General features: G+C 39.7%; 5 protein-coding genes across 7 annotated transcripts; 2 read left to right on the forward strand and 3 right to left on the reverse strand.

Annotated features, from left to right (window-relative positions):
* Positions 1 to 1842: 1842 nt before the first annotated feature.
* On the forward strand, positions 1843 to 5639 carry LOC128264513 (N-acetylglucosamine-6-phosphate deacetylase). The gene is made up of 4 exons (XM_053000027.1): positions 1843 to 2231; positions 3781 to 4049; positions 4762 to 5302; positions 5373 to 5639. The coding sequence occupies exons 1-4, from the start codon at positions 1988 to 1990 to the stop codon at positions 5552 to 5554; spliced, it is 1236 nt and encodes a 411-aa protein (XP_052855987.1). The 5' UTR covers positions 1843 to 1987; the 3' UTR covers positions 5555 to 5639.
* Positions 5640 to 6292: 653 nt separating this feature from the next.
* Positions 6293 to 10605, reverse strand: LOC128264524 (ras-related protein Rab-10). The gene is made up of 4 exons (XM_053000044.1): positions 10224 to 10605; positions 9596 to 9795; positions 9444 to 9533; positions 6293 to 7830 (listed from the first exon to the last, which is right to left on the reverse strand). Exons 1-4 carry the CDS (start codon positions 10348 to 10350, stop codon positions 7633 to 7635), a joined length of 615 nt encoding a protein of 204 aa, XP_052856004.1. The 5' UTR covers positions 10351 to 10605; the 3' UTR covers positions 6293 to 7632.
* An 837-nt stretch (positions 10606 to 11442) lies between these two features.
* LOC128264503 (uncharacterized) lies at positions 11443 to 14386 on the forward strand. Its single transcript, XM_053000002.1, is given in 3 exon segments — positions 11443 to 11626; positions 11685 to 13791; positions 13794 to 14386. Coding segments are annotated over 2 exon segments (2148 nt in total). The 5' UTR covers positions 11443 to 11626; positions 11685 to 11687; the 3' UTR covers positions 13838 to 14386.
* A 224-nt stretch (positions 14387 to 14610) lies between these two features.
* Positions 14611 to 20001, reverse strand: LOC128264523 (protein obstructor-E). Of its 3 annotated transcripts, none has more exons than XM_053000040.1 (5): positions 19847 to 20001; positions 19685 to 19744; positions 16565 to 16780; positions 16243 to 16437; positions 14611 to 15215 (listed from the first exon to the last, which is right to left on the reverse strand). In XM_053000040.1, exons 2-5 carry the CDS (start codon positions 19734 to 19736, stop codon positions 14986 to 14988), a joined length of 693 nt encoding a protein of 230 aa, XP_052856000.1. In that variant the 5' UTR covers positions 19737 to 19744; positions 19847 to 20001; the 3' UTR covers positions 14611 to 14985. The 3 variants fall into 3 exon arrangements, with proteins under 3 accessions (XP_052856000.1, XP_052856002.1, XP_052856001.1); XM_053000042.1 differs by having other exon boundaries at positions 19921 to 19985; XM_053000041.1 differs by having other exon boundaries at positions 19841 to 19984.
* A 2876-nt stretch (positions 20002 to 22877) lies between these two features.
* LOC128264522 (protein obstructor-E) lies at positions 22878 to 26759 on the reverse strand. The gene is made up of 4 exons (XM_053000039.1): positions 26618 to 26759; positions 25038 to 25241; positions 23297 to 23500; positions 22878 to 23228 (listed from the first exon to the last, which is right to left on the reverse strand). Exons 1-4 carry the CDS (start codon positions 26667 to 26669, stop codon positions 22972 to 22974), a joined length of 717 nt encoding a protein of 238 aa, XP_052855999.1. The 5' UTR covers positions 26670 to 26759; the 3' UTR covers positions 22878 to 22971.
* Between the last annotated feature and the right edge of the window lie 88 nt (positions 26760 to 26847).

Below are 26847 nucleotides of genomic sequence, written 5' to 3' on the forward strand. Positions count from 1 at the left end.
CTGTATTTATGTAATTGCTATCGGTACGCGATTGAAAACATGATTGTGCATCTAACTTTCAAACAACCTGAAGCTGTTTTGCAAAAATGAATGAATGAATATTTTGTGAAAAATAAATGCAAAACAACGGAAGTACTAATTCTGCACATGTGATTGAGTTTTCTATTAGTTGCGCTGTGGTTTCTGGTAACTATAATTCTAAACATTCAAACTTCAAATTATTTTTAAACAAAATTTCTGTTTAAGAATTTATTTCTTTTTATCAATCTTTATATTATATACTTATAAATACTAAGCAAACAGATAACGAGAAAATATTTAATTTATATGTCTTTTTAATGTTTGCAAAAATTTTTAAAAGTCCATATAAAGTAGATATTTAATATCAACCTTTAAAAATTTATTTTTAATGTTTAAAAAATTTTAAAATACATTTTTCATAGGAAACTTTTAAAATAGTACGCCAACAGTCTTTTTCATTACCTACATTAAATAAAAAAATAGAATTGTTTCGTATTATATGTTTGTAGACTTTAATATTTTGAACCAGCATATTATCTATAAAATTTAAAAATGAAAATTAAACAAAATTTGCATCATTTGGGAAAATAAAAAAAATTCAAAATTAATAGTGACTTTTATTTTACGAATAACTTATTGAAATGAAACGTATATTTTTTGCTAGTGAACGTTGTCACCTAAAGCTTTTTGTGTTGCTATTTGGGTGCCGTGTCGTCATTATCATTTGCATTTGCATTTTCGGCCTGCTCACTGTCGGCTTGTTGGGTAAATATTGCCATTTTATGCAGCGTCCACGAGATGCCATAGAAGCTGGTGACAAGGTAGAAAGTGTAGGTAGTGGCGCAACGAGGGGGCAAGGGTCCCCCGTGCACATATTGGCTATAAAAACAAATTGGCTGGGGTCGTGGGCACAAGGCCGCGACATATTGTTAACCAAGGTTTTGTTTTTGCACCTAATATTCCATCAATTCGGTTTATATAAATTTGAATCCAATCGATAACGATTGCCGGCAATCGAATGCATCCGTTTCGAAGCTGCGTGCTGCGCGACACAGTGTTTCCACTTCGCTTCGGAAAAAAAAGAAGCCAAACGAAGCCATTATTTTATTCTCAGCATTTATTCTTCGACCTATTTTGCATACATGCCCAGTTAATTAATTAATTTCATAACATTTACTTTCCGATTTAATGTATTATAAATTTCTGAATTTAAGGACCTGTATAACTTCTTGAATATTATAAAAACCATATAAATTATGAAAACCTTGTTTTCATAGTTGCCCTGATAGTTGACATTTATTTTCGAAGCCTTTTTTTAATCCAATTTATTAGGCTAAATTTATAGCTTTATGGACATAACTTTGATATTCCCCAAACGACAGAATCTCTGAAATGCTGAAAAAACGACCCAACATAATTTCTACTGAAATTGTCAAATAGCTGTTTCAGCTGCTGTTTTTCAATTGTCCCATCATTGTTTGTCTTAACTTTTGCCTCATTATTGGATCTTTATTAGCATATATGTATGTATTTGGTGATTATCATGTTGGGACCAATTGTCTTCTAAATTTTAATAGAAAAGAGCAACTACCCTGCTTTTGCAGCAATTCAACAAAAATTTTCAGAGATTGTGTCAGTTTTCTACATTCATTGCTTACGTAAGACCGTATAGTTAAAAAAATAAATGAGAATTGAATGAGGTCAACAATGCAGTGTCATAAGCTCATTAGCGAATACCAACAAAGCAAAAATTGTCTAGATGTAGCCAAGTAAATTGCAAATAGCCAAATCTGGCCGAAAAATAGCTGAATTGTCACACACTACCGCTGATTAGGTTCGTTTTTGTTTTTGCGGTTTTCATTTAGTTTACATTTTACTTGTTCATTTGCGGGCCATCGCTCATTCCGCCCTGATCGCCAGCCCCGCCCCCTGTCTACGGCCTACCGTCTACCGCCTCCCACCCGCAATGGACGCCCGGATGACGTGCACCTGCCAGGAGAGCAGCCAGGAGAAGAGCCATCGCCTGCTACAGTTCACCAACTGCCGGCTGGTTCGTGGCCACCGGCTCATCCACGACGACTTGTGGGTGCGCGACGGGAGGATTGTGAATCCGGAGCCCGTCTTCTTCGACGAGCAGGCCAAGGCCCACTGCCGGATGGACTGCGGAGGCGCCATCATCGCCCCGGGCTACATCGACCTCCAGATCAACGGTGAGCTCAGTGCCGACTTCGCCACACTGAAAAAAAAACAATCAGAGGTATCGAAATTTTCAGGTTTTCATTTTTGCTAATCATGTACTTATGTACATATGTATTTAAAACCAGCAAAAGAGTAGGGCTTTGTTAGATTTGTTCAGATGAATGGTGAACTCAGCTCCCATCACTTCCATCACCCGCTACACTGAAAAAAAAAAACAATCAGGGCTTAAAATCGATGGAAATTAACTCCGTGAGCACACCAAAAACACTAAACAGAGAAACAAAATTGATAAGAAATAATACTCGTTATAATGAAATTCCAAATCAATTTGGTCTTGACATTTTTGTGTTCGAATAGAAAGAGAAAGCGAAAAATTATCTTTATTTCATAGCAATTTTACACTACTCAATGGTTTGGATTTTTGGTTGGACTTAAAATATTGAAAACCATTGAAGATTTTTGTGTATGATACGAGTATGGTGATTTATTTAAAGATTTCCCAATTAAAAAGGTCAAATCTACATTTTTTGAAGTTAAACTTAAATATTAAAATATCACAAAGAAATAGTTATCAAGATAGACAAATAAAGGCAATGGGCTTTCTATTGCTAGAGAAGTAAAATGTTTTTCTCCGCCTGGGATCCCAATAATTGCCTCTTTCGCCGCAGTTCAATTAGTCGCCAAGGTCGTAGGCACCGCAGTTCTGTTTACCCGTTGACGAACCGCAATATGGAGCACTCGTAATCGGAGCGAGTTAATCTTATCGTGAGTTCACAGGCCCCAAGCGACGGCTTAACCGCAAGTGGACTACAGTGGGCATTTTAGGTAGGACCACTGTGGCTGTGCTAAGCTGTGGCTTTAAGGTCGCGATAAGCTGGTTCTTTGTCTTGAAGAGACAATGGAGACTCTTTCGGTATTTATATTTAAAATTTATAGTTCATCAGACCTTTTTTGTTCAACAAATATATTTACTTTTGATGCTTAACAATATATTGCATTTAAAATTAATCTGAAGATCGTTATCTCAATTTTAGAGATTTTAGAGATTCAAGAAAATTATTCTCTATTTCATTCTTTATTATTAATTTTATAAACCCGTGCCTACACACTATGGAACTTAAGATACCGTTACTAAGCTCAAAATAAATATGACTCTTGAAAACAATCGGGTGCATAATTAAAACCTTTCTAATAACTTCTTAAATAATGGTTCGAGTTGTAACATTTTTTAAATCTTATTTTTTCCACATTATTTAAGATATTTTAATATTAAAACATGCAATTGAATATGCATTGTATTTAACATTTTGATTTATTTAATTTAAATATTAAATATAACATTTTGACTTCAAAAGTCAAATATTTAGTTTTACTATTTCATTTCCTTTTAGTAATGTGAAACTTGTGACTGAAAGGATATAGTCCCTCTACAAAATAGTTAGCCAGTGACAAACTATGCTTAACTTTGGTTAGACCTGTTCGCTTGTTTCCTTTTGTTTTGATTCAATTGAATATGAAATATGTGATTAAGTTCTTGAAATTTATTTTCCCTTGCTACAGGTGGCTATGGCGTGGACTTCTCCTACGACACCGACACCATTGAGGAGGGTGTGACCACGGTGGCTCGCGGTCTGGTCAAAAACGGGGTCACCTCCTTCTGTCCCACGCTGGTGACCTCGCCCAGCGAAAGCTACCATACAATACTGCCACGCATTCCCGCAGAGGTTCCAAAAGGCGCTGGAATCCTGGGCATCCATGCGGAGGGTCCGTTCATCAATCCCCAGAAGAAGGGTGCCCATCCGGAGAACTGCATACAGACCATTGATAAGGTAGGAAATTATTCTGGATTCAAGGTTTCGAATTGAACTTTAAAAGTTTTAGAAAACAGCAGTTTTTTACTAAAGCAATTACTTAGCAATACAAATCAGGGACCTTAATTAATATTTATTAATTTTATTGAATAAAAATAATCACAATTCCATTATAATTTTTTTAATATTATTTAATAGCTTACAAAATAATTACTATTCTTTTTGTTTATTTTTTGAGAAATTAGTTTTTGATTAAAATCTTTGTTCCAAGACGGATAACTTTTTTTGTGCAGCATTCTGAAAAGGAGATTTTTTTGTAAGCTTATTAAGCGAATCAAATAGAACCAAACAAATTTAACTTTCTTATATATTTATTTTAATAATTAAAAAGAAATGTATTTTGAAGTTTCGTTATTCTTGATTTACTTAATAAGCTAACAAAAAATGTATTTCAAGAGTTAAATGTTAAATTTTTAATCGAATTTTTCAATTAAAAATTTTTGATCAAAAAAAGGTCTCTCAATAATCAGTATTTTTAAAGCAATTGTTGTTCGCTCAAAAATATTAATTAAATTGTAATTTGTATATATATACTTATAATACTTTAATATATAAAACATTAGAAAAATGGTTTTCTTTTTAAATTACAAGTTAAGAGTTCAACGCAAGTGCTTGAGAACTTTAAACTTTGTTCCATAAATTGAACTATTTTTCCCTTGTCCCGCCGTAGGGCCTTAGCACGCTGGAGGGCACATACGGCTCACTGGACCGCATCAAGATCATCACGCTGGCGCCGGAGAAGGTCACTGACCCGGAGGTGATTGGCCAGCTGGTGGACCGGGGGATCACCGTGGCATTGGGCCACTCGATGGCCTCGCTGAGCGATGGTGAACGGGCCGTGCAGCAGGGCGCCACGCTGATCACGCACCTGTTCAACGCCATGCTGCCGTTCCACCATCGCGATCCCGGCCTGGTGGGCCTGCTCGCCTCGGACGCAGTGCCGCACGGGCGGACCGTGTACTTCGGCCTCATCTCGGACGGCGTGCACACGCATCCGGCTGCATTGAGGATCGCCTACCGGACGCATCCACGGGGCCTCATTCTGGTCACGGACGCCATCTCGGCCTTGGGCCTCGAAGAGGGTGTGCATCACATCGGACAGCTGCCGTTGCAGGTCAAGCAGGGCAAGGCATTCATCGCCGGCACGGAGACCCTGTGCGGCAGCATCGCACCCATGGACGAGTGCGTCCGGATCTTCCAGAGGGCCACGGGTGAGTGATCATTGCTGGCGTTCTTATTAAGTGCCTCACATCTAACATCCTGTCTTGATTTTCGCATCAGAATGCTCCGTAGTCTATGCCATTGAAGCGGCCACTTTGCATCCCGCCCAGTGCCTGAAGATCGAAAGGCAAAAGGGGACACTGGACTTCGGTTCCGATGCGGACTTCATTCTCCTGGACGATCAACTCCGGGTGCTATCCACCTGGATAGCGGGGACATGTGTTCATCGGACTGCCAATTAGTGCATCAAGTGTACATTTTATAATTTACCTGATGCCGGATGTATTTTATACCCAAGATTCTCCAAATAAATTGTTAAATTTTGTACATAGATTTTGTAAGAAAGGATTTGCATATTTCAGCTTATTTAAAAATGAATAATTGTCCGGAATACACACACAAGCATATTTTTTCAATTACTTTTGATTCCAAGTCTTAAAAAGTATATTTGGTGGCAAATTGATTTCAATTTACTTTACTTTGCAGCCAATTTAATCGATTTAAAAATAGATGGAGCAAAAGCAATAACATTTATTTGCAACAATTGTTATTTCAGACCATATAAGATACAGATCGAAAAATTATTAGTTTAAAAATTAATGCTTTGCTGTTTTTAAATACTATGCGCTTGAACTTCGAGACATATTCATTGTTAACGATTAGATAAATAGGGTTCCCAGTTAAATGACGTTACAAAAATGAATCGGAAAATCCACATATGTAGTTTGATGGTTTCTAACATTTACGGATATGACTCGACTATAACTATATCAGGGACTATATTATTGGCTTGCCAAAGTTGGCTTTCATGATAATGATAACATATTTTTTACATACAAGATTTATGATTTTTTAATCGACATTAGAATTATGACTTTTCAGTCGTATGATTACCGCGGGTCAATAAGTTTTTGCGATAAACAGGGCTTAGCAATTTATCTCCGACAAAAACCCCAATCACCCAAGAAATAGTCTTTGGATTATATGACATGGTTTAGGTTGTTCTTTATATTTTTTAATCGGTAAATCATTTGGTGTGGACAACTAAACTAGATCCATATACAGTTACAAATAATAGGTTTACACGAACAAAAAAAATTGTTGAATAAAATTACAAGGAGACAGGAGGCGAGCGAGCGAGCGAGCGCACGATGGTGCGTTGGGTCTGGGCGCACCTCCCTTGCGGATCCGGATGCGGATGCGGATGCTACATGGCGTGGCGTGCATTGTCCTTACATACATACATACATGGAGATATACACGCGCTGCACACCCACGCCCCTTAAGTGTACACACATATATATATATATACTGGGTGTGCGGGCGCAAATGCACATAAAAACGATGCAATATTATAGTTTATAATTATATATATATATAAATATATATATATATAGGCAATAATCAGAAAACAATTTCGGAACAGCTCAAACTGTGACTCTGGCTTGATGAGTGGAGGGGCGGCTGGCTTAGCATCGATAAACAAAGCGAAAGCAAGCTAGGTATATGCTATATACTATCCGATGTATAATATGTATAGGTGTTATTTATATCTAGGCTGAAACGCAAAACAAAACAAAACAAACAAAACACTAAGTGGGGCGGCAGGGGAGTGCGAGCGATGGCGAACTGACGAACGAACGGACGAACGAACGTACGGCTGAGTACAGGAATCGTAAGACTATTATATATATATCAAAAGTTACGTTACAAAAGTTGCTTACGTCTGCGTCTTTGTTATCTATATCTTTATCTTTATCATTATCTTTATCCTCATCGTGTCATGTGGCTGGGACAGTTCCTGGAACCGATCTTCTATCTCCTGTCCACGTTAGCTAGCTGAACAAGTCGGCCCGAAATGCATGTGTGTTTGCCCCTTCAAATGGAGCTGTGTCCAGGTGCCGAGTGTGACGAGTGTGCGTTAACTAACGTTGCCCACTTTTAATCCACTTTTAATGACCACCATCGTTCGGGCTGTTTTTGTAAAGTTGCTTCCAAATGTTCGTATTACAATATCTGTTGTTAAACTTTAGGTAGGTTGTTTCTGTTGCTTGTTCCATCTGCGTATCCTCGTAATAAGTAAGTGTCCTCCGTGCGATTGACCCCGGGTTTATTGCTTTGTTTCCCTTCGTTTGTGCGGAGCAGTTTCAAAAACCGATCCCCACCGCATTCCAATCCGTTTCCATTCCATTTCCATTCCATTAAAATTCAATTCAATCCGAAATCCAATCCAATTCCATCCTTCGCCTTCCCCACGCACAGCTAAGCACAAACAAACCGGGCCAAAAAAAACCACGCCCCGTTCGCCCTTTGCGCCGTTTTACGCGCAGCACTTGCTGTAGCCCGGCGCCTTCTCGTTGTTCCGGCGATCGATGATCACGCGCTCCGGATTCTCCGCCGACTCGCGCCCCGATGTCTTGTCCAGAATGGCCTCGGCCAGCTCGCAGAATGCCCGCTCGATGTTTATGTTCGACTTGGCGGATGTTTCCATAAATCGAATGCCGTGTTCACGGGCAATCTAAAAGTTGGCGCGAAATGCAAAATGAGAGAGAGATAGAGAAAGATATAGTGGGTTATAGACTTTGTAAACAAATTGATCAACCAAGCATCGTATCGGGCGTATCTGGTTATTGACAAGCAATCATAATAAATTACCCTACACTGTGTTTTTGTCTTCCGGGGGAATTTTTTGGGTTTGTTAACTAGAACTAAATTTGAGGAAGTATAAAATAGATATAGAGTCTATAAAGCGAACATCAGGAATGGCAAGTATGTTGTGAATCACTAACGAATTTCAAGAGTAAATTCAATTAAAATTGCCAAAATAATAATAATGATGTGTACAGCGGTATTCAGACCGTCTCGACAATAATCCTCTAGTTAAACCGTTTGTTAATAGTCTGGATAAATATCAACTTTAGATCAAAATCAACCTTAACCTTTGATACATTAATATAAAAACTATTTAATGGTAAATGTTGTATAAAGAAGAAAATCGTTTGTGTCCACTAAATGAAAGTACATGAAATATCACAAGAAAATGTTAGAAATGTAATGGTTTTCACCAATTTCAAAAGCTTTCTTTTTAAGGTTTATCTTATTAAAGAATTGATGACTGTTGTGGTCTACTAACTCTTCTCATTCCAAATAATTTTACCTCAAAGTAAGATAAAACAGACCGGATATTTATATTATTTCCTCCTATAATTCGCCATACAATTTTTTGTAAATCATTTCTAAGTTCTATTAGGCCTCAATTTTTTTTTGTTATATACAAAACATTTTCATTCGTCCCATATTTATTTGTATTACAATTTGGTCAAATATCCTAACATAATACTAACCATTTGTGTTACTCATATAAACATTTTTTAAACAAATTTGATACATGTTATACCTTCCCATGAAGTATTTTGCTAGTGTCAAGATATTCAAAAAACCACCAACGAAAGGTAAAATAAAACATAATTAAAATAGAATCAATTTTATTTTGAATCATTGTAGATCAAACTACAGAATCTGTGGTTATTCGACAAATACCGATCTTTGATTTCTGGTTTGTTTGTACTTACAGTGGGCAAAATAAATTGTATACACTTTTCACTTAAATTTTATATAAAATGTTCGTAAACTTGTTTTGCCCACTGTATGTATATTTTTATTTATCTGGTAATTATCTATTAATAGCCTTTTTAGACTAGAATATACAAAAAATAATGAAAGCATTTAAATTACAGCCGTATCTTAAAATACGTTGTTAGGCTGGGGAGTATAATTAAAATAAAGATAGATGTGCCGAAAAGCATTTAAAGATATTTGTATTTGGAGCCATGAATTTTTCTAAAAAAGATATTTGTCATTGTTTTTTGTAAGCTGGATAATCCTCAAATAATAGTCTTTTTATAAACTTAACGTTAAAATGGATATTTCCGTATGCAAGTTTTGTAAAAATACTAGTGGGGAAATATTTTGAAGATTCTACTTCTCATAGTATGTCAATGATGTGGCCCTGTGTAAACAGGCTAAAAGGCAGAATAAGGAGTACGGTAAAGGACCTAACACTGTGCCCCAAACACTGATCCTCAGTTTGCGCGGGTTGGAGGTAATTTCCCCGAACGAAATAATGCTCACCGCTTCGCCCCGCTCCTTGTTCACCACCCGCTTGTCCGTCATGTCGCACTTGTTGCCCAGGATCATCTTCTCCACGTCCTCGTTGGCGTGCTGGAAATGGGTTAGGACAAAGATATAAATAGGTTTTTTAGCATGGGCCAGGGGTCGCTCACCTCGTCGATATTCCGCAACCATTTGACTATATTCTCGAAACTCTTCTCGTTCGTTATGTCATAGACCAACATTATGCCCATGGCCCCCCGATAATACGAGGTGGTTATCGTGTGGAACCGCTCCTGGCCGGCGGTGTCCCATATTTGCAGCTTGATCTTCTTGCCGCGCAGCTCTACTGTTTTGATTTTGAAGTCGATGCCTGCGAAAACGGATCCAAATACAACACATTGTTAGTGCGGAAAAACAAACACAAAAGAAGGCCAATGACGTCACATTGGTGTTATCGATTACATTGGCTTGGAGTTCGGAATTTAGGAAATTAAAGCAGTTACCCAGTGATATCACGATGATTCATCTACCCATAGGGCAGAAATTCCGCCAAATGTTTGCACGATTGTATTACGTGAATTAATTTTGATTTAGTACTATAGTTTGGGGAGTTATATATTCTCGGTTTTTGCGTTTTTGTTTTTTTTTAGCAGGCGAAGGTATTGGGCGATCGAGGCAAGCAGTGTGTCCGCCAGTCGATAAGGCAGTGCCACGCCCAGTCCCTCATACACTCACACTCGCACACGCACTTATCCTGGCTGTACAGCTGATATATGTATGGAAGGTCCCGTTACTCACCTATGGTCGATATAAACGTGGACGTGAAGGCATCATCCGAGAATCGGAATAATATGCACGTTTTTCCCACTCCCGAATCGCCGATCAGCAACAGTTTGAAGAGCAAATCGTAGGTTTTCTTTGCCATTTCGAAAAACGAAACGAAACGCTCGCAGAACAAAGCAGAAACACACGCGCACACTCACACTCGCACACACACACGCACACGCACGGACGCAGGTGACAAGCGATATTATCTGAACTTCAGTTTTTCTTGCACTTGTCCTACTTTTCGGCTAATTAGGTGATGGACCTGAAACTCTTTTTAATGCGCCGAATTAATTTTTATTTTCGCTGGCAATTGTTGCTATTAGATAGCGCTGGAACCAAAATCGATGTTTATTCGATAGTTGTGATGTTGCCAGAATTGGGCAATATCGATGTTTTTCCTGTGTCCACCGATTATTTAATTCTATTCTTTTTCTTTTCGAGTGTTCCTGAAACGTCTGAATCTCTGGATTGCTGAAAGTTCAGCAACAATATACAAACAATTTTCAGCGGCTACTGGGTTGCTGAACTACTGAATTTTTAGCAAGTTTAATTTTGTATGGAACAGCTGACCGAATTTCAGTATATATCTGCTGAATTTCAGCAATTCAGACCGGGCTACCGTTGTTTTCCAAAAAATCAGTCCTATCGCAAGCTTTGACCAATTTGTTCGTAATCAGGACCCTCAAATAGGTGGATCCTGAAAATTTAAAAATTATCGGGCATTGGGGCTTTTGGAAGTTCAGCCGTTTTTAATTTCTTAGAGATAAACTAATTATTAAGAATTCATTTCATTTTCTTGAAACTCATTAAAACAACCGAAAAAAAAACAAAAAAATAATTAGAAATTACGATTTTAAATTTATTTCTATCGGACGACTATATTATAATCGGAATAATATGTACAACAGAATTATATTTTTGCTGCTCCTAAATTATTTGATTATACTTCGATATGTAGTATTAGATTATTATTTTAAAATAACTGTTAATAATATTTTTGTTAATAGGAAAAGTTTAAATTTTACAAAAGCCGCATGGGTATTTTCGAAATTTTGATTCCTTTCTTGGTTTTTTGTAAAATTAAACAAATTTGAAATAGGAAGAATGCCGAGTTTTTCATATGAGTTTTAAATGTCAGTGCTTAGCTTCAATAGGTTAAAAGTAATTTAGAATTTTGCTATAATCAACCATACAATAATTCCTAAATATTTAAAATACGTGCGAGCGATGTGGCATCCCGCATCGGCCAGCACTGCTCAACACTGACGATTGAAAACCTCAAACAAAGTGGGCCGTGTGCAACACTGGCGGCAAAACAATATTCGCAAATCCGCAACTCAACTCGCAAAAAGGAGGAGTTTCGCACAAAACAGGTAAGCTCAGGCCGGGATTTTAGTGATCCAGATCCCTGCTAACCCGGCACACCCGCAGGCAATGGATCTCGACTGGCAGAACAGCCTCACCGAGCTGAAGGACCGCGGCCAGTACTTGCTGCACTCGGAGAAATGGGCCGACTGCCGATTCTTGGTGGGATCGGGCTCCTCGCCGAGCCAGCGGCTCATCGCGGGCCACAAGCTGCTCCTGGCCATGGCCTCGCCCGTGTTCGAGCGGATGTTCTACGGTAATCTGCCGGACAAGACGGATCCGATCGTCATACCGGACGTCCAGCCGGAGGCCTTCGAGGCGATGCTGGAGTACATCTACACGGACCGCATCACCATCGGATCGTTCGACAAGGCCTGCGAGCTGTGCTACGTGGCCAAGAAGTACATGCTGCCCCACGTGGTCACCCGCTGCACCCACTTCCTGTGGGCGGACCTCAGCCCGAAGAACGCCTGTCGGGCGTACGAGTTCGCCAAGCTCTTCGACGAGCCCCGGCTCATGCAGAGCAGCATGGACCTGATCGCGGCCAACACGCGCGAGGTGCTGTCCGATCCCAGCTTCCTGGACATCGAGGTCTCCACCCTGATGGCCATTCTCGATCAGAACCGGCTGAACATCGACTCCGAACTGGATCTGTTCAATTGCCTGCTGAAGTTCGCCAGCGAGCGGGGCATCCTCAACGAATCCGGCCAGGACGAGGGCGCCGGTGGGGGACAGGTCCTGACCAAGGAGTCGCCCGACAACACCGGCGGTCATGTGCTGGTGGAGGAGATCAAGATGGAGCCCGATGTGGCGGCCATGGTGCAGCACATGCACCAGGACGACGAGGGCGACAGCTTTGAAACGGACGCCGGCATGTCCTCCACTTCCTCCTCGGCGGCTGCAGCTGCTGCTGCCGCTGTAGCTGCTGCTGCTGCCGCTGCTGCTGCTGCTGCTTCCGCTTCTACCGCCGGTTCCCCACCGCTGGATGTGGCCTCCGGCTCCGACGACCTTGTGATCATCGACAGCGACGCCTCCGCCGATGCCGCCGCCAACATGATCAACATCATGGACGCCCAGCGCACCATTCTCGACGGCGCCATGCTCCGGCAGGCGGTCAAGAAGATCCGCTTCCTCACCATGACGCCGCAGCAGTTCGCCGAGGGTCCGGCCCGTTCCAAGCTGCTGCAGCAGCACGAGGCCCTGTCCATCCTCATCAAGATCTCCAGTCCCACGCTCAACGACTGCCACATGCCCGAGGGCTTCTGTGTGTCGCGCAGCACGCGCAACTTCTACGAGTCGGGTCACCGTCATGGCCAGCGGGAGCAGTCCACCTCGTACCGCACCGGGGCAGCTCCATCGGGCGGCCTCTGCTTCCCGGGACCTGGGCCGGCCGTGCGCCCCGGCTGCGGCGGTCTGATGATGGGCAATGCACCGCGTTTCGGATCGATCAGCGCGGGATTCGGGTTCGCGGGCGAGGAGCTGGTCATGCGAGCCCCAGAGCCAGTGGGCGTGCCGTCCGATGCCGCGCCAGCGCCGGCCACACTGCGCTGTTTCGGCGAGGGCTACGAGGGCGGAGCAGGCGTGGCGGCGCCCGCCAACGAGGACGACGGCGGTGGCGAACGGGCAGGACCGGGACCAGCGCCCGCGGGCGGAGCAGCAAGCGGTGGGGCTGGATCCGGATCCGGATCCGCTGCTGGCAACTCGCACAACGACATGGTGCGCGCCTACTGCATGCGCTCGCTGACCCGCCAGTTCGATTTCCGCAACACCAGCGTCACGGATGCGGGCGTTACCTTTCAGGTGGACACCAACATCTGGATACTGGGCGTGCAGGTGCCAACGCGCGTGCTGTGCGGCGAACTGATGACCTCCGCCGGCTTCACGGAGCGGTACACCGAGGTGCTGTACGCCCACATCCAGGACATGCACGGCTCACGGATCACGTACACCCACTGCACGGCGCGAGTGCGCTACGACTCGCTGCTGGACATCACGTTCGACCGACCCGTGTACATCTATCGCAACCAGATCTACAAGATCTACGTGGTGTTCAACAAGACCGGCTGGTATCCCATGTACTCCTGTGTGCCCGACGCCAACTGCCATCGCGTCAAGTTCATGTTCAACGTGGGCAATCCCACGGAATCCGTTCGCGATGGCCTCATCTACGCCATCATTTCTCCACGCCGCAGGACCATGGCCGCCACCTGGTCGACTGAATCCGGCGCAATGATAAGTTTAGCTAATTTTTGTATTTTCGATGTGATAGGCCTGGCATCTTTGGCAATTTTGGCAACTTTGGCACCTTTGGCCATCGAAATGAATTGATCTGTACGCCGAATTCGTTCCCATTTAATATTTACAAACTGGGAACTAATTCTGCATTGTTTTATACATCGCATGGCTTTGTCTTTATGGATTGCTTGTGTTCCTTATCTGAATTGGCATAAAACATTGTATCATTTCAAAATACATATGTTTAGATATTTTTTTGTACGAGTGTATTGCCAAAATCACTTAGTTTCGATAAGCTGTAGCCAAATTTGCATTTATTTTTCCGCATGCTTCATTTCAGCTGCCGAATGATAATGATTTTGTAAAGAGTAATTTTGACAAACTTCACTTGAATTATTTCTTCCAAGCATATATTTTTGTAACTTAGGGCTTTGTAGATCAACAAGCCGCCAATACTTTAAGATTTACACAAAACGAAATTGGTAGTTTCCAAATAATTAAAACATATTTAAAAGGTTTATTAACACCATAAAGTCTGTTGTTTTTTTTTTTTTTTTTTTGGAAAATGTCTTAGGTGAATAAGTAAAGGTAAAATTTTAATAGTTGTGGTTTAAATGATAAGAACATAAGAAATGCGAAATTTTAAAAGCCTTTTCAAAATTAATGGGTGGAAACGGAAACCGCAACTTCCAAGGATCATTCCCCACGCCCAGTAATGGTTTTTTATCGAATTCTTTTTTCACGCCTTGAAGAAATGTACAATAAATAAAATTAACTTTATTGCGATTCATATACAAAAGAGACCAAACAACAAACAAGTTAATAATACAGAAAAGTGGGCAATAAAAAGGAGACGGTTAACAAGCAAGAAGGTTAACAAGCGGTTGGTCTGGGAAGTTTTTTACAGTGCACGCGATATACAGAGGGGCAGAAGTGGTTAGCGAGAGCATCGATCCTTACACACACACACACACACAGTGCACACTCGAAAAATAGAAAACATTAGTGTGTAGCGAACAGCTCGCATTTTGAAGTTTTTTTTTTTTGTTTAATTTACACATTCACATAATCGAGTTTTCACTGTAGCATGTCCGTGCGTATGGGTATATACAGAGCGGTCGATCGGCGATCCCTATTTGCCGTAGTTGGCGCAGCTTCCGCTGGCGTACTCCGGCTCCTCGCAGGTGAGCGTGTGCTCGTCGAAGACCTTGTCCTCGCCGCAGCTGATCAGGCGGGGATGTCCCTCGACGCAGGTGATCAGGCGGTGGCAGTCGCCGGAGACCGGGAAGCGGGGGAAGGGCCAGAAGCGGGCGGCCACCGAGTTCGGGTCCACCTTCGTGGGGCACTTGAAGCCGACGACAGCTGCAAGAACAGGTAGGTTGTATACATGGCAAAAAGCAAACGTAGTAAGTCCAAGTACAAATTTCATACTCAATTTAAATATTTTTCACTTTGATTTATGGTCTTTTTTTCTATTGAAAAAAACTAGAAAATTATTTTTTTTTAATTTTATCATTTTAAAAATTATGAAACTTAATTACAATGCACTTAAAACAAAGGGGAAATTTAAATGTCATATTTTGTTCATAAAAATTTTAAATATTTTAGCATTAAATAATGTCATTTATTGTGAATGGAATTGGCGTAAGATAATGATTTGTTTATTTAATTTAAATTAATTTGAAATATAAAATTTTGAATTCAACAGCCTGGTATTTATATAAACTATTTCATTATTGTATCAGTGTAGAATTCGTAAGGCAATGGATCCTTAGTAAAGATATCGTCTTCTTTAAAGATCTTACAAATGTTTCGAAAATACTTAAACCAGTTCTAGCCGTAACAGTTTCAAAATGATATATTGTCAAATACAATCATGATTGTTTGGGCATATTATTTTAATTGCTTATAGCGGGTTTTAGTTTAAATTAAAATAGAGTGAACCAAAATATTTCTAGACTTAAGAGTATGTTACCAGTTTTTTGGAAACAGAAGATTGATGTATTAGAGGTGAAAAAAATTGCAATATTATTTAGCAGGCTAAAAACTTGAGCTGTTGAGCTGTTTTTATTTTGAGTTAAAAAAAAAGGGTGAACCAAACAATTTCTAGGAGAAATAGTATGTTACTATGAATTTTGGAAACATAAGGTTGATGAATTAGTGGTGGAAAAAAAATCGTAATTTTGTTTAGCGGGCTTAAAACCTGGGCTATCAAACTGAGGATCTGAGGAGCTATAAAAGGGTGGACCAGAATGTCACTAAAGGTAAGAGTATGCTACTATATTGTTTGTAAACAGAAGATTGATGGATTTGTGGTGAAATAAGGCTTAATAATGCTAAACCCCCTAGAGTCAAGAAGATCTTTAGTGGCAAACCCCACAGTTCTCACCCTCGGGATTGCAATGGTCCAGCAGCTGATCCGGCCAGTTGCAGCCGTGGATCCGTTCGTCGTAGGCCAGTCCGGCGTCGCAGTCCTGCTCATGGGGCTCGCCGTGGGCGCACTTGATGTACGTGGTGGAGCAGTCCTTGGAGACGGCGTACAGGCCGAACTGGTACTCGCAGGCCGGCGTCGAGATGGGCGTGGCTGAGGGGAGGGGAGGGGAGGGGAGGGGAAGGAAAGGAAAGGAAAGGAAAGGAAAGGAAAGGAAACGGACAAAGGTTGCCTGGTCAGTAAAGGACTCGTAGGTAGCATTGCGGTACGATCTACTCACGATCCCATTGGCGGCCCTTGCAGTCCACGGCCCAGTTGTAGTTGCAGTGGTTGTGCACGGCGCCCTTGCCGTCGAACAACAGCCCGTTCTCGCAGGTCTCCAGCGTCAGGGTGCCGTTGGTGCAGAGGAAGAACTGGTCGCAGTTCTCCGTGTGGGCGTACGCCTGCACGCCGTACTTCTCCGGGCACTCCGGCGAGCCCACGGCCAGGGCATGTCCTGCGAATCGAACAGAATACAATGGAACGAAACGGCGATGAGTCAGAGCACCACTTTTAAAACCCTTGCAAGAGGGTATTTTAACACTATTTTACAGGTTTTCCCTTTTTTGATATTTTACACTTTTGTTTGAGGTATGTGATATGGCTTTACATTATAAAAGCATTTGTCACTTTATTGATAAACATTACCAAATAAGACAATTTAAACTATACAAGGAATTAAGTATGCAACTGAAGTTTAAAAGTCCTCTAGGTCGGACGTCTATCGCTGATTTAACCAGTAAATATTTTAAACTTAAAATACAAAAATATCTCAATTTAAATTTATGCACCGAAGTCAGTATCTTTGCTCAATCAGTCCATTCCTCTTATTAAATTCCTTACATTTTTAACTTTTTCAAAAAAAAATAATTAGGATTCATTAAAAATAAAAAAAGTTTTTAAGTTAAAATTAATAATTTTTTTAAAGTTTATAAGCTTAAAAGAAAAGAATTTATTTGTACTTATTTTTAAGTAGGAGTCCAATACATAAAAACTTATTTTCAATCACTAGTTGTTATATTGGACTTTATTTTCAAAAGGATCCAAAGTTTAAAATAACAAAAACAATTTAAAGTTGTTTAGTAAGTAAAGAAAAAAAGGGTGTGTTGGTTTTTCTATTGTTTTGAAAAACAAAAAAGATTCGACAGACAAAGATTTGAATGAATTCATTTTTATTATAATCGGGCAACGAAATCATATAGCTTCATTTGAATATCGGCATAGTTTTATTGTCGAAATAAAGTCGTTTTATTTTTAAACAGCTGCAAGAGTTTGCCGTAAATAAAAACTTAAACTGACTTTTAAAATTATTATTATTCTATATTTGAGTCAAATATCAAAAAAAAAATCATTTTTTTTAACGTAATAAGTTTTTATGGTATAGATACAAACAATATATTTTTAGGTTAAAAATGTTTGATAAATGTTTAATAGCTAATATTTCTGTTTTTTTTATTTTATATTAACCAAATTAAATTTACTTATTGGCAAAAGCAAAATTGTAAAAAAAATGAAAATAAAAAAAAAATTGTTATTAAACTATATTTTTTTTTTTAAATGTTGAGTCTAAAGTTTTTTTTTTACAGCAATTTTTAGACTGTAAGGGCGGTAAGCGAAGCGATTGAACAGCTATATCATATCGGTTGTTTGAGGCGGTGCCCACTGTTCCCACCATTGTCAAACCCGAACAGCAGTCAACTTCCTTCCTGTCCGCCAGGCCGTCTATTTTTTAGCCCCTGCCTTCCACCTGCCTTCCACCTGCCGTCCACCTGAGCAACTGGTTTTGGATTCGGATTCGGATTCGGTTGGATTTTGATGCAAGTGCAAGTGACGCCACGACCACGAGACCACAACACTTTCGCGCATCTTCGCACCGCGTCTAGCGGCAATGCGATCCGAATGGCTTTTGGAGTGGAGTCTTGTGTGATGTAAGCTCGAAGCGCCGATTGTTGACTGTTGTCTGTTGTCTGTTGATTGTTGATTGTCCACTGTCTGCTGACAATTTTCTCGCAGTCCGAAGCTCCAAACAGCCGAAAATCGGAGACCAGACATGCATATACTTAAGTCTCTAAAGATTTCCGGTAATTTGTCTCGGTCTCGCACTTTCTGTCTAAGTTTTCAGGGGGAAAATGTCATCGATCCCTTATCGCATGAGGATTTCACCATCAATTTAAGCGTGTGTGTTTTAACATCAAATTATGGCCAACAACTTTAATAGAAATCATCTGTTTAACCCTGTTAAGTTATTGCCATTATATAATCGTTAATGATCGGTAATTAAATGAAATTGTTCATTTGCAACGGAACGATCGTTGGTAACGTATTTCATCAATTCAATGTAGACTTTAATGGATATATCATAGATTGTTTTATGTTTACATATCCTTAGGTATAGATACGATATTATCTGGGTTATGCTGGATTTGCTTATTTCGAAAACGTTTATATGAAACTTGTAGCGATCGCAAAGTTAGGAACCCAAAAGAGTATGCTTGTGACGTAAGATAGATCGATCGCTTATCGATCCAAAGCGATCGCGGATAGGATTGCGATTTGATCTGATCTATCAACCTTTCTGCTGGTCGAAACTGGTTGCCTTGGCTAACCCAGAACTAGATCGTATAATGTGAGCGCCTTCGTACTTAATTGTCAACTGGTTTGACGGGCCCAAGTTCTACTTTGGCCTGGGTTTGGCATTTGTTTTATTTAGTTCATTAACTTGCCCGATCAGATCGTATCAAATCGGATTGGATGCCTGATATATATATATATATATATAGATATATGGTGTATTATCCGGCCAAGTGAGTCAGTGGTGGAAACGAAAAGCAAAAGTGATCGAAACGCGATCTGCATGCCAAATCAGCTATAGCTGACATATAGCACATATATGTAGATATTGGCTGAGATCGGGGTAGGTTTTTTTTTTTTTTTTGGTGTGGGGGAGGGGGGTTAAGTGGATCGGTAGGTTTTTTTTTTTTTTTTTGGTGTGGGGGAGGGGGGTTAAGTGGAGCAGGCGGGTTTGCTTAGCAGATTATCTGCGGCCTAGCCTTCGACTGGGAAAACCAGTAATTAAAATCTATTTCGATTCGAACTCGATATTCGAGGTGAGAACAAAAGAGCTAACGGTCGCCGGATCGAAGGGGCTGTGCACATACTACACTATACTATATACACCCGATCACCACCTATCGCACAATTGGTCACTCCACGCGATTGCAATGGAATTTTTGAAAGTAAAAGCTTCCATTTTCGAGCCACACACACGCAAGTAATTGAAAGGTTGCGCTAATTGTAAGCGGGAGTGGTAGACCAAGGCCCTAATAAATATGTATGAGAATTGTGCAAATGGGCTACTTACCACAGGCGATCCAGGCCAGGATTAGGATACTGCACACTTCGAATCGCTGCATGTTCGTTCCTAATGTGTGGATATTATAATATTATTGAGATGATGGGCAATGTACATATATTAGCGGAAATGCAAAATGAGCAACCACAAGGCAAAAGCACATACACGCACCGCAAAAAAAAACAATATGTATATATTCAAATATTCAATGCGCGCTAAATGTATTCAATATGGCCCAGAAATACTTGAAACTTCCGCTCCAAGAGGTCTGTACGTTTTAACGGTTACGCGTTCCAAACTCAACTGAAAAGATTTGTACCGCGCTCCAAGAAGAAGAAGAAGAAGCGGCGGAGCAGCGACTGCGCAGCGTTGGCAGCAAAAACAAAAAAAAAATACAACAAAAAACAGAAGAAACGTGGTCAAAACCGACTTAGCCAAACCAAAAACCAAACCAAACCGAGCCGAACCACACAAAAACAAAACCACATCACAAACGACAAGCAAAGTTTTGCAAAACTTAAATATTGTGTGTTTTTTCGGGTTTCTTGTTTTTTATGTTTGGGGCGTGGATGGGGGCGGTGGGTGGTGGATGGTGTTGTGTTGTCACAGCTCCCATTGTTGTTGTGTAAATGCAAAAAAAAAAAAAAAAAAAAAAACGGGATTTGGGTAGGGAAGTGCTGGCAATTTAGCCATTTTCTCAGAACGGAGGGTTATACACCTGCTTGTGAAAACCAAAAATCCTGTCACGCCTCTCAAGGAAGTTGCGCCCTGAAGACAAACCCCGTGTTTTGCTCATTCCCAGTCAAGACAAGACAAGACAAGACAAGACAAGTAAATCAATCGTAATCCTATATTTTAATATTGAAAGCCAAAAAATCTGCAGCAGACACTTCTCTAAAGAAAGGGAATTCTGCCCTAAAGAATAAACCCGTTTTTTGCTCATTTCCAGTCACATACCAAATTTTATATCTATTAGACAAATATGTCAATCGAAAATCCCTGAACGCTTAAGTACTTGACTTATATTGACTTTCTCCAGAAAGTGGGCAACGATTTGAACAAAAACGATTTCTTAAGAAAGATATTTAACGTAATTCGGAGAAGTCAAGACATTATCCATGGATAACTGAAAATAGCTTTTATATTTTGCAAATGTTAGTCACAGGGATTCTTGATCACCATTTAAGTAAATACAGCCATGGCCGTATAATCGCATGAGGGCGACAATCTTGGGGAACTTATTTCGAAAAAAAGCCAGACGCCTTTTAAAATTCGAAAATAAACTGTTTGGTACCCATATTAAAATTTTATTTGAATTAAGTTTGAATGATTTCCTGGCTTATCCATTTGATATTTAAGAAATGTGATTGAAAAGCAATTTCCAGCGCCCAAATGATCTCAACCATTTGCGCGGTCTGTTTTACCCCATCTGGCCATTTTCAGATGCACAAAAATAGCTACTTTATCCCGAAAAACCGCCAGCGCTGGATTTTGGAGGATGAAATCGAGCCTCTCTGACAACATGTGTGATTGAAAGTAAAAGGCAAAGCTCGCGCAGACTATAAGCTTCATTCATGATTGGGTCCCGTTTTCCGTTTGCCGATTGCCGATTGCCGTTACATTGTTAACTATTGCAAAACTTTTGCTTTTGCTTTTGCTTTGCTTTGCTTTGCTGCTGCTGTCGATTGCATAACACCTCTTGGGCTGCTTTTTTGTTTAATTTACATGTGCGGTTGCTACTCTTTTGCTTTTGGTTTTCTTTTTTTTCTTTTTTTGGTAATTAACTACTCTTTGTGTCCGCTGGCTTGACAAAGGGCTATAATGGATACAGGACAACCCAGCGCCATTATCCGATATTTTATTTTCCAGGGTTGCGTGTGGAGTGAAAGGCTTGATTGATTGATTAGAGTCGATCACTCTCTTCATAATTATTTCCAAACGAGATGGACTCTAATTTTGTAAAGACTTGAAGTAGTGTTTTAATTAAAAACCAAGTGAAAACTATTAAGATGGTTTTGCCTTACGATTTAGAGAATTACAATGTGTGATGACTTAAATAAAACGGGCGAAAGGTTTTACATGAAATATAAAAAGCATCTGGGCAAGTCAAGAAATCAGACAATAAATGTCTAAATGAACGTTAATTATAAAGTTGGAAGTTTAACAGAGAATTGAAAAAATAATATAACGAGGAAAAGAAAAGTCCATAAAGTGGTAGTTAAAGAAAAGTGATAGATAAATAAAAGTTTTAGATAATCAAAGTATAGATTTGAAGAACGAAATATGGCAGGAGAATCAAGCACGTAGTAAAGAATTTTAGGCATAGATACAGTGGGCAAAAATAGTTTATTTCATAAGAAATTTCGGTGCAAACTGTACTTAGCTTCTTTTGCCGTCTGCATATATGATAAAGTGACATATATAACCACAAGAAGTCCGAATTTGGAGTATAGCATTTTTGAAATTTAATGATGATAGATCATAAAGCAAAGTAGAAGGGAGATTAAAAAGAAATATAAGAAAAACCAATTTCAGTCTGATCAAGATAATGTATGTGATGGAAAATTCCAAAAAAGAGGAAGGAAAAAGATAAGAATGGAGAAGTATTTGAAAATATCAGCTATTTCGGAAATGGAGAGAATTAAAATATAGCCAAATTAACAATTTCAGTCTGATCAAGATAATGTATGTGATTTAAAATTCAAAAAAAGAGCAAGGAAAAAGTTAAGAATAGAAAAGTTTTTAAAAAAATACACTATTTCGGGAATGGAGAGAATTAAAATATAGCCAAATAAAAAAAAAAAATAACAGAGGATAGCTAAAAGAAAATACATATAGAAGGAAGATCATAGTCGAAGGAGTGGGAAAGATATATCATTTTAGTTGGTATAGTTTTATAAAAAATTCAGTTTATTTTTTTTGTATAATAATTAGGTGAAAGTCTGAAAATGGGAAATATATACACAACAGTTTGGTAGAATTCGGTTGGGCACAGAGATAGGCAGATTTAGAGAGTGAGGAAGGAGATTTTTTGATTTTGAAATGGGTTAAAAGAAAGGAAAGTACAGGTATAAAAAGTCAGATAGCCAGAGAGTAAACAGAAGAAGATTGAAGTTTAACTGCTACGCATACGTTCTATAGGAAATGGGCTAGAACTACTAACTTTAAGTGACTAAGACGCGAATCCGTGTGTTTGTTTGTGTTTTGATTTTTTTTTTTTTTGTTTTGTTGTTTGTGTGAGTGTGGATGTGAGATGAGACAGGTCGACCGGAAGTGTGGTCCTTGGTCCTCAGTGCTTAGTCCTTCTTGTCGTCCACCTCCTTGTACCAGTCCTCGCAGCCGGCCACATTTTCGGGGGCGTCGCACATCTCGGTGGCATCGTTGTAGACCTCGCCCAGCTGGCAGCCCAAGTCACGCGGATCCTCGCCGTTCAGGCACACGTAGAACTTCTGGCAGTCGGTGGGATGCGGGTACTTGGGATGGGTCACCACCTGGCCGCGGTCGTCGGTCTTGGGCTGATCCTTGGGGCACACGAAGCCGGTCTCGGAAGTCCCTGCAAATACATGAGATGGCTGTTATGCCCGGAACTCAATTATCGGACTGCTTTTTCTGGGGACATACTCTGCTCCGGGTTGCATCCCTCACGCTTGGCGGTATCGGGCCACACACAGGTGCCCGAGTACTCATCGAAGTGCAGGCCCACGGTGCACTTGGTCTCCAAAGCGTCGCCCTCGATGCAGTTGTAGAAGATGTTGCACACGGCGGGATCGGGATGCGCGAAGAATCCGTTCTTGCGCGGACAGTACTTGCTGGACTTGGGCTCCTCTGTAAATGGAAACCAAATCGAGTTAGGCACATACTGCATCGTCTACATCCAGCTTAATAGAGGTGCCGAAAAGTAGGCACTAAATATACTTTCAGAGACAGCTTGTGATTTTGATAATAACTCTAAATTCTGATTGAATGGTTTTGAGATCAAACTAATTTAGTTAGAGTTAGGGACGTAACGTAAAGCTTATCGTCTACAAACAGCTTAATAAAAGGGATATTAATTAATTTAATTTTAAACATAAAAACTTAAACAAATTTTAACAATAATAGAAAAACAACTCTTATTTTCGATTTTTATTTTAAAAATTAAAATATAAAGATTTTTTTTAACAAAACTATTTTTTGGGCTTCAGTTTTTTAAGCTCGACTTTTTTTTATGGTCCCTGCTTTAACTCAATATCAAAATTAAAACAACTTTATTTTCTTTTGTGAGTTTAAAAAGAAGTGGGATTTTGAGAATAACTCTAAATTTGGTGAGTGCCAAAAAAATTTGATCTGATAAAATGGTTTTAAGAAGACGGTATCTGCACAAACTAGTTGTAAACAATAATTAGCCGACATTTGTAACCATAAGACTGAGACGACAAAATAAAACAAGTTAAAATTTTAATTTACTTAAGATGGGGCTTAAACAAAAATCTCTTAACAGTTTTATGATTTTCATTTTTATAACACAATAAACAACAACTTATGTTTTTAATGCCACATTAAAACGAATTAAAAGTTATGAACAAATTTTACCTGGAAGCGGCAATTATAAGGACAATCAAACCACAGTTTGAGCGACTAAAACTTAACCATGCAAACTAAGTTATTATTTTGCAGTTTTTTTAATACACTTAAACCAAAACATAGCCCTTTAAATGTGTCAACAGTTTTAAACATACAGTGTTTGTATTTGCCTTGTATTTTGAAAAAATTCAAATTAAAGAAAATAACTAAACGAAAAAAATAAAAGGAGCCACAATTCAAAAGACACAAATACATAAAATGTAGTAAAAATTAAATAAAAGCAATAGCCAATCGAGAAAAAAAATGCAGACTATTTTATATGCATATTAAATGTGAACTTCCATTCAAATTACCAAGTTGCCTTCGCCTTGACATAGTTTTTTGATTTCGTAAGATGTGGCATAAACTTGTTTCCTCCCGAAGGCTCAGGATGGTTAATGGTAACTATACACAGTTGAAAAATAATGTTTTTTTTTTTATAGATTAACAACGTTTAAAAATACACGCATTTTAATTGCTTTTAAACTATTGGTTTTACATGGCAAAATTAATATTATTTTGTTACATTTACTGGTTTGAAGTGATACAAAAAATGATCATATTCCATTTGGAATTTGTACAGAAATTGAAACTCACTTTAAAAGGTGTATGTTTTTGATATATTGGCGATGATTTCAGAATGTTTGTTGCATAAAAAGCTCTTTTGCACAGTATGGTCTGATAGAAACCTCTTCAAGAGTTTTCAAACCTCTAGCGATTTAGATATAGTTTTTTTCTGTGTATTCAACAGTTTACTTACGCAGCTCCGTGCGGTCCTCGCAGTCTACATTGAAGGGCTGGTCGCACTTGTTGAACTTGCGGTTGAGGGGGTCGAAGACCAGGCCGTCGGGACAGAGCTTCGCCTTGGCCACTCCGTCGTCGCAGACGTAGAACTTGTCGCACTGCACCTCATCGGCGAACTGGCCATTGGCCTTCGGGCACTCGAAGTTGGCGGCGTTGACGGCTAAAAGGGAGGAAACAGAAACAGTAACAGAAACGCTTGAGTCAACCAGTTTTTCCCACTTTCACTTTTCTGGAGCCACTGGTGCCCCTGGTGCCCCCTGGGTGCCACTCAGTCACACACGAAAGTGTAACGAGATCGAACACTCGATTTTTCGATGGCAATTCCGCATTTGCGGTTTCCTGCTCGCATAAGTAATGAGCAATGGTATTTCAAGAAACGGGCTACTACAGTGAAGAAAGTATAAGGGAATAATGGCCTAGTCAAATCAGTAACTGATTGACTTGGAAAACGATCATCATAATAATAAAAACTTAGATATATGAGGGTGTCCCAGAAATTACTATGATTTTGGTATCATTAGTTTTAAAGGTGTGTTTAAGGAATGAATTCAATAACTCAATGAATTTATTCCAAAAGACAATATTCTTTTTATCTGCATACTTTTAGGCGCCTTTATAAATGATTTCAAAACAAGAGGGATTTCTGTGGCACTCCATTTATCTCTTAAGCAAACACTTTATTAATTAGGATTGAAATTATTTTAGTTTTTCATACTAAATCGTAAAAGGGTCCTTACTAATTTTACTTATTTTTTTCCTTTTTTTTCCTTTATGATTGTTTTTGTAACTTAAACTTTTGCTAGTTTTCTCTGTGTAAAGGATATCATTAGAGTTTTTAAATCATTAACAAAAGTTTATAAAAGTATGCTGCGATTTTCTAAAGTAGCATATAGAAATCAGGACAGATGACGTTCTTTCTTAACCAACATACTTTTAGAAACCTTTTAAGGAATAAATGGGATCTATTTCGTTTTTCTGATATTTTAAACAGCTAAAGATGCATGTTCAATTTGACATTTGGATTGAGATGTCCAGTTCGAGTTCAATGCACTCCCCAATAGAGATGAGCATCAGAAGAGCAACTTCTCACAGTCACGACTTTGCGCAGCTCTTGGCCAACATATTTGTATGCAAGAGTTGCATAACCAGCGACACTTGGGCTTGGCCAGCCATCCAGTTTTTCCAGACGGAAAACCAGCCGGTTCTCCGTCGAGTACAAACTCATGGATCCGCATTCGCGACTCGATTTTAAGGCTGCTGGGTGGCAATCTTGCGAGACGTCTAAATGTCATTTGACTTAGCTGCCCAAAAATAAAAAAAAAAAAAATAAAAACTCTCGATATGCAAAATACACAGCAGACCGAAATAATCTTGATTTTGGTGTCAGTGTCAAAGCAATTAGCAACTAGTTGCGATTTCTACGGGTAAACAGACGGATCGGATTGGATTGGATTGGATTGGATCGTATTGAGAAGAAATCACTTCCACTGGGGGCACTACATTCATATCCATTTGGTATTCCGATATAACACTCACTTGTCGCCGCCACACACAGCGTCACAGCAATGGCACATAAAAATAACTTCATTTTCGACTTGGTGTTGAGTGGTTAAACAAAAAAAAAGAAACAAGTCGGAGACGATCCTGGGAACTGGGAACTGGGTACTTGGCCTGAGCAACTGATCGCGACTCAAGCGCTGCGATGGTTAAACTAAACTAACAACGGAACGCCAAAGAGGCGCACTTTTCAAGACTTTTTACCGGCG

The sequence above is a fragment of the Drosophila gunungcola genome, unplaced genomic scaffold (assembly GCF_025200985.1).
Source record: "Drosophila gunungcola strain Sukarami unplaced genomic scaffold, Dgunungcola_SK_2 000072F, whole genome shotgun sequence".
NCBI classification, from domain to species: Eukaryota; Metazoa; Arthropoda; class Insecta; order Diptera; family Drosophilidae; genus Drosophila; species Drosophila gunungcola.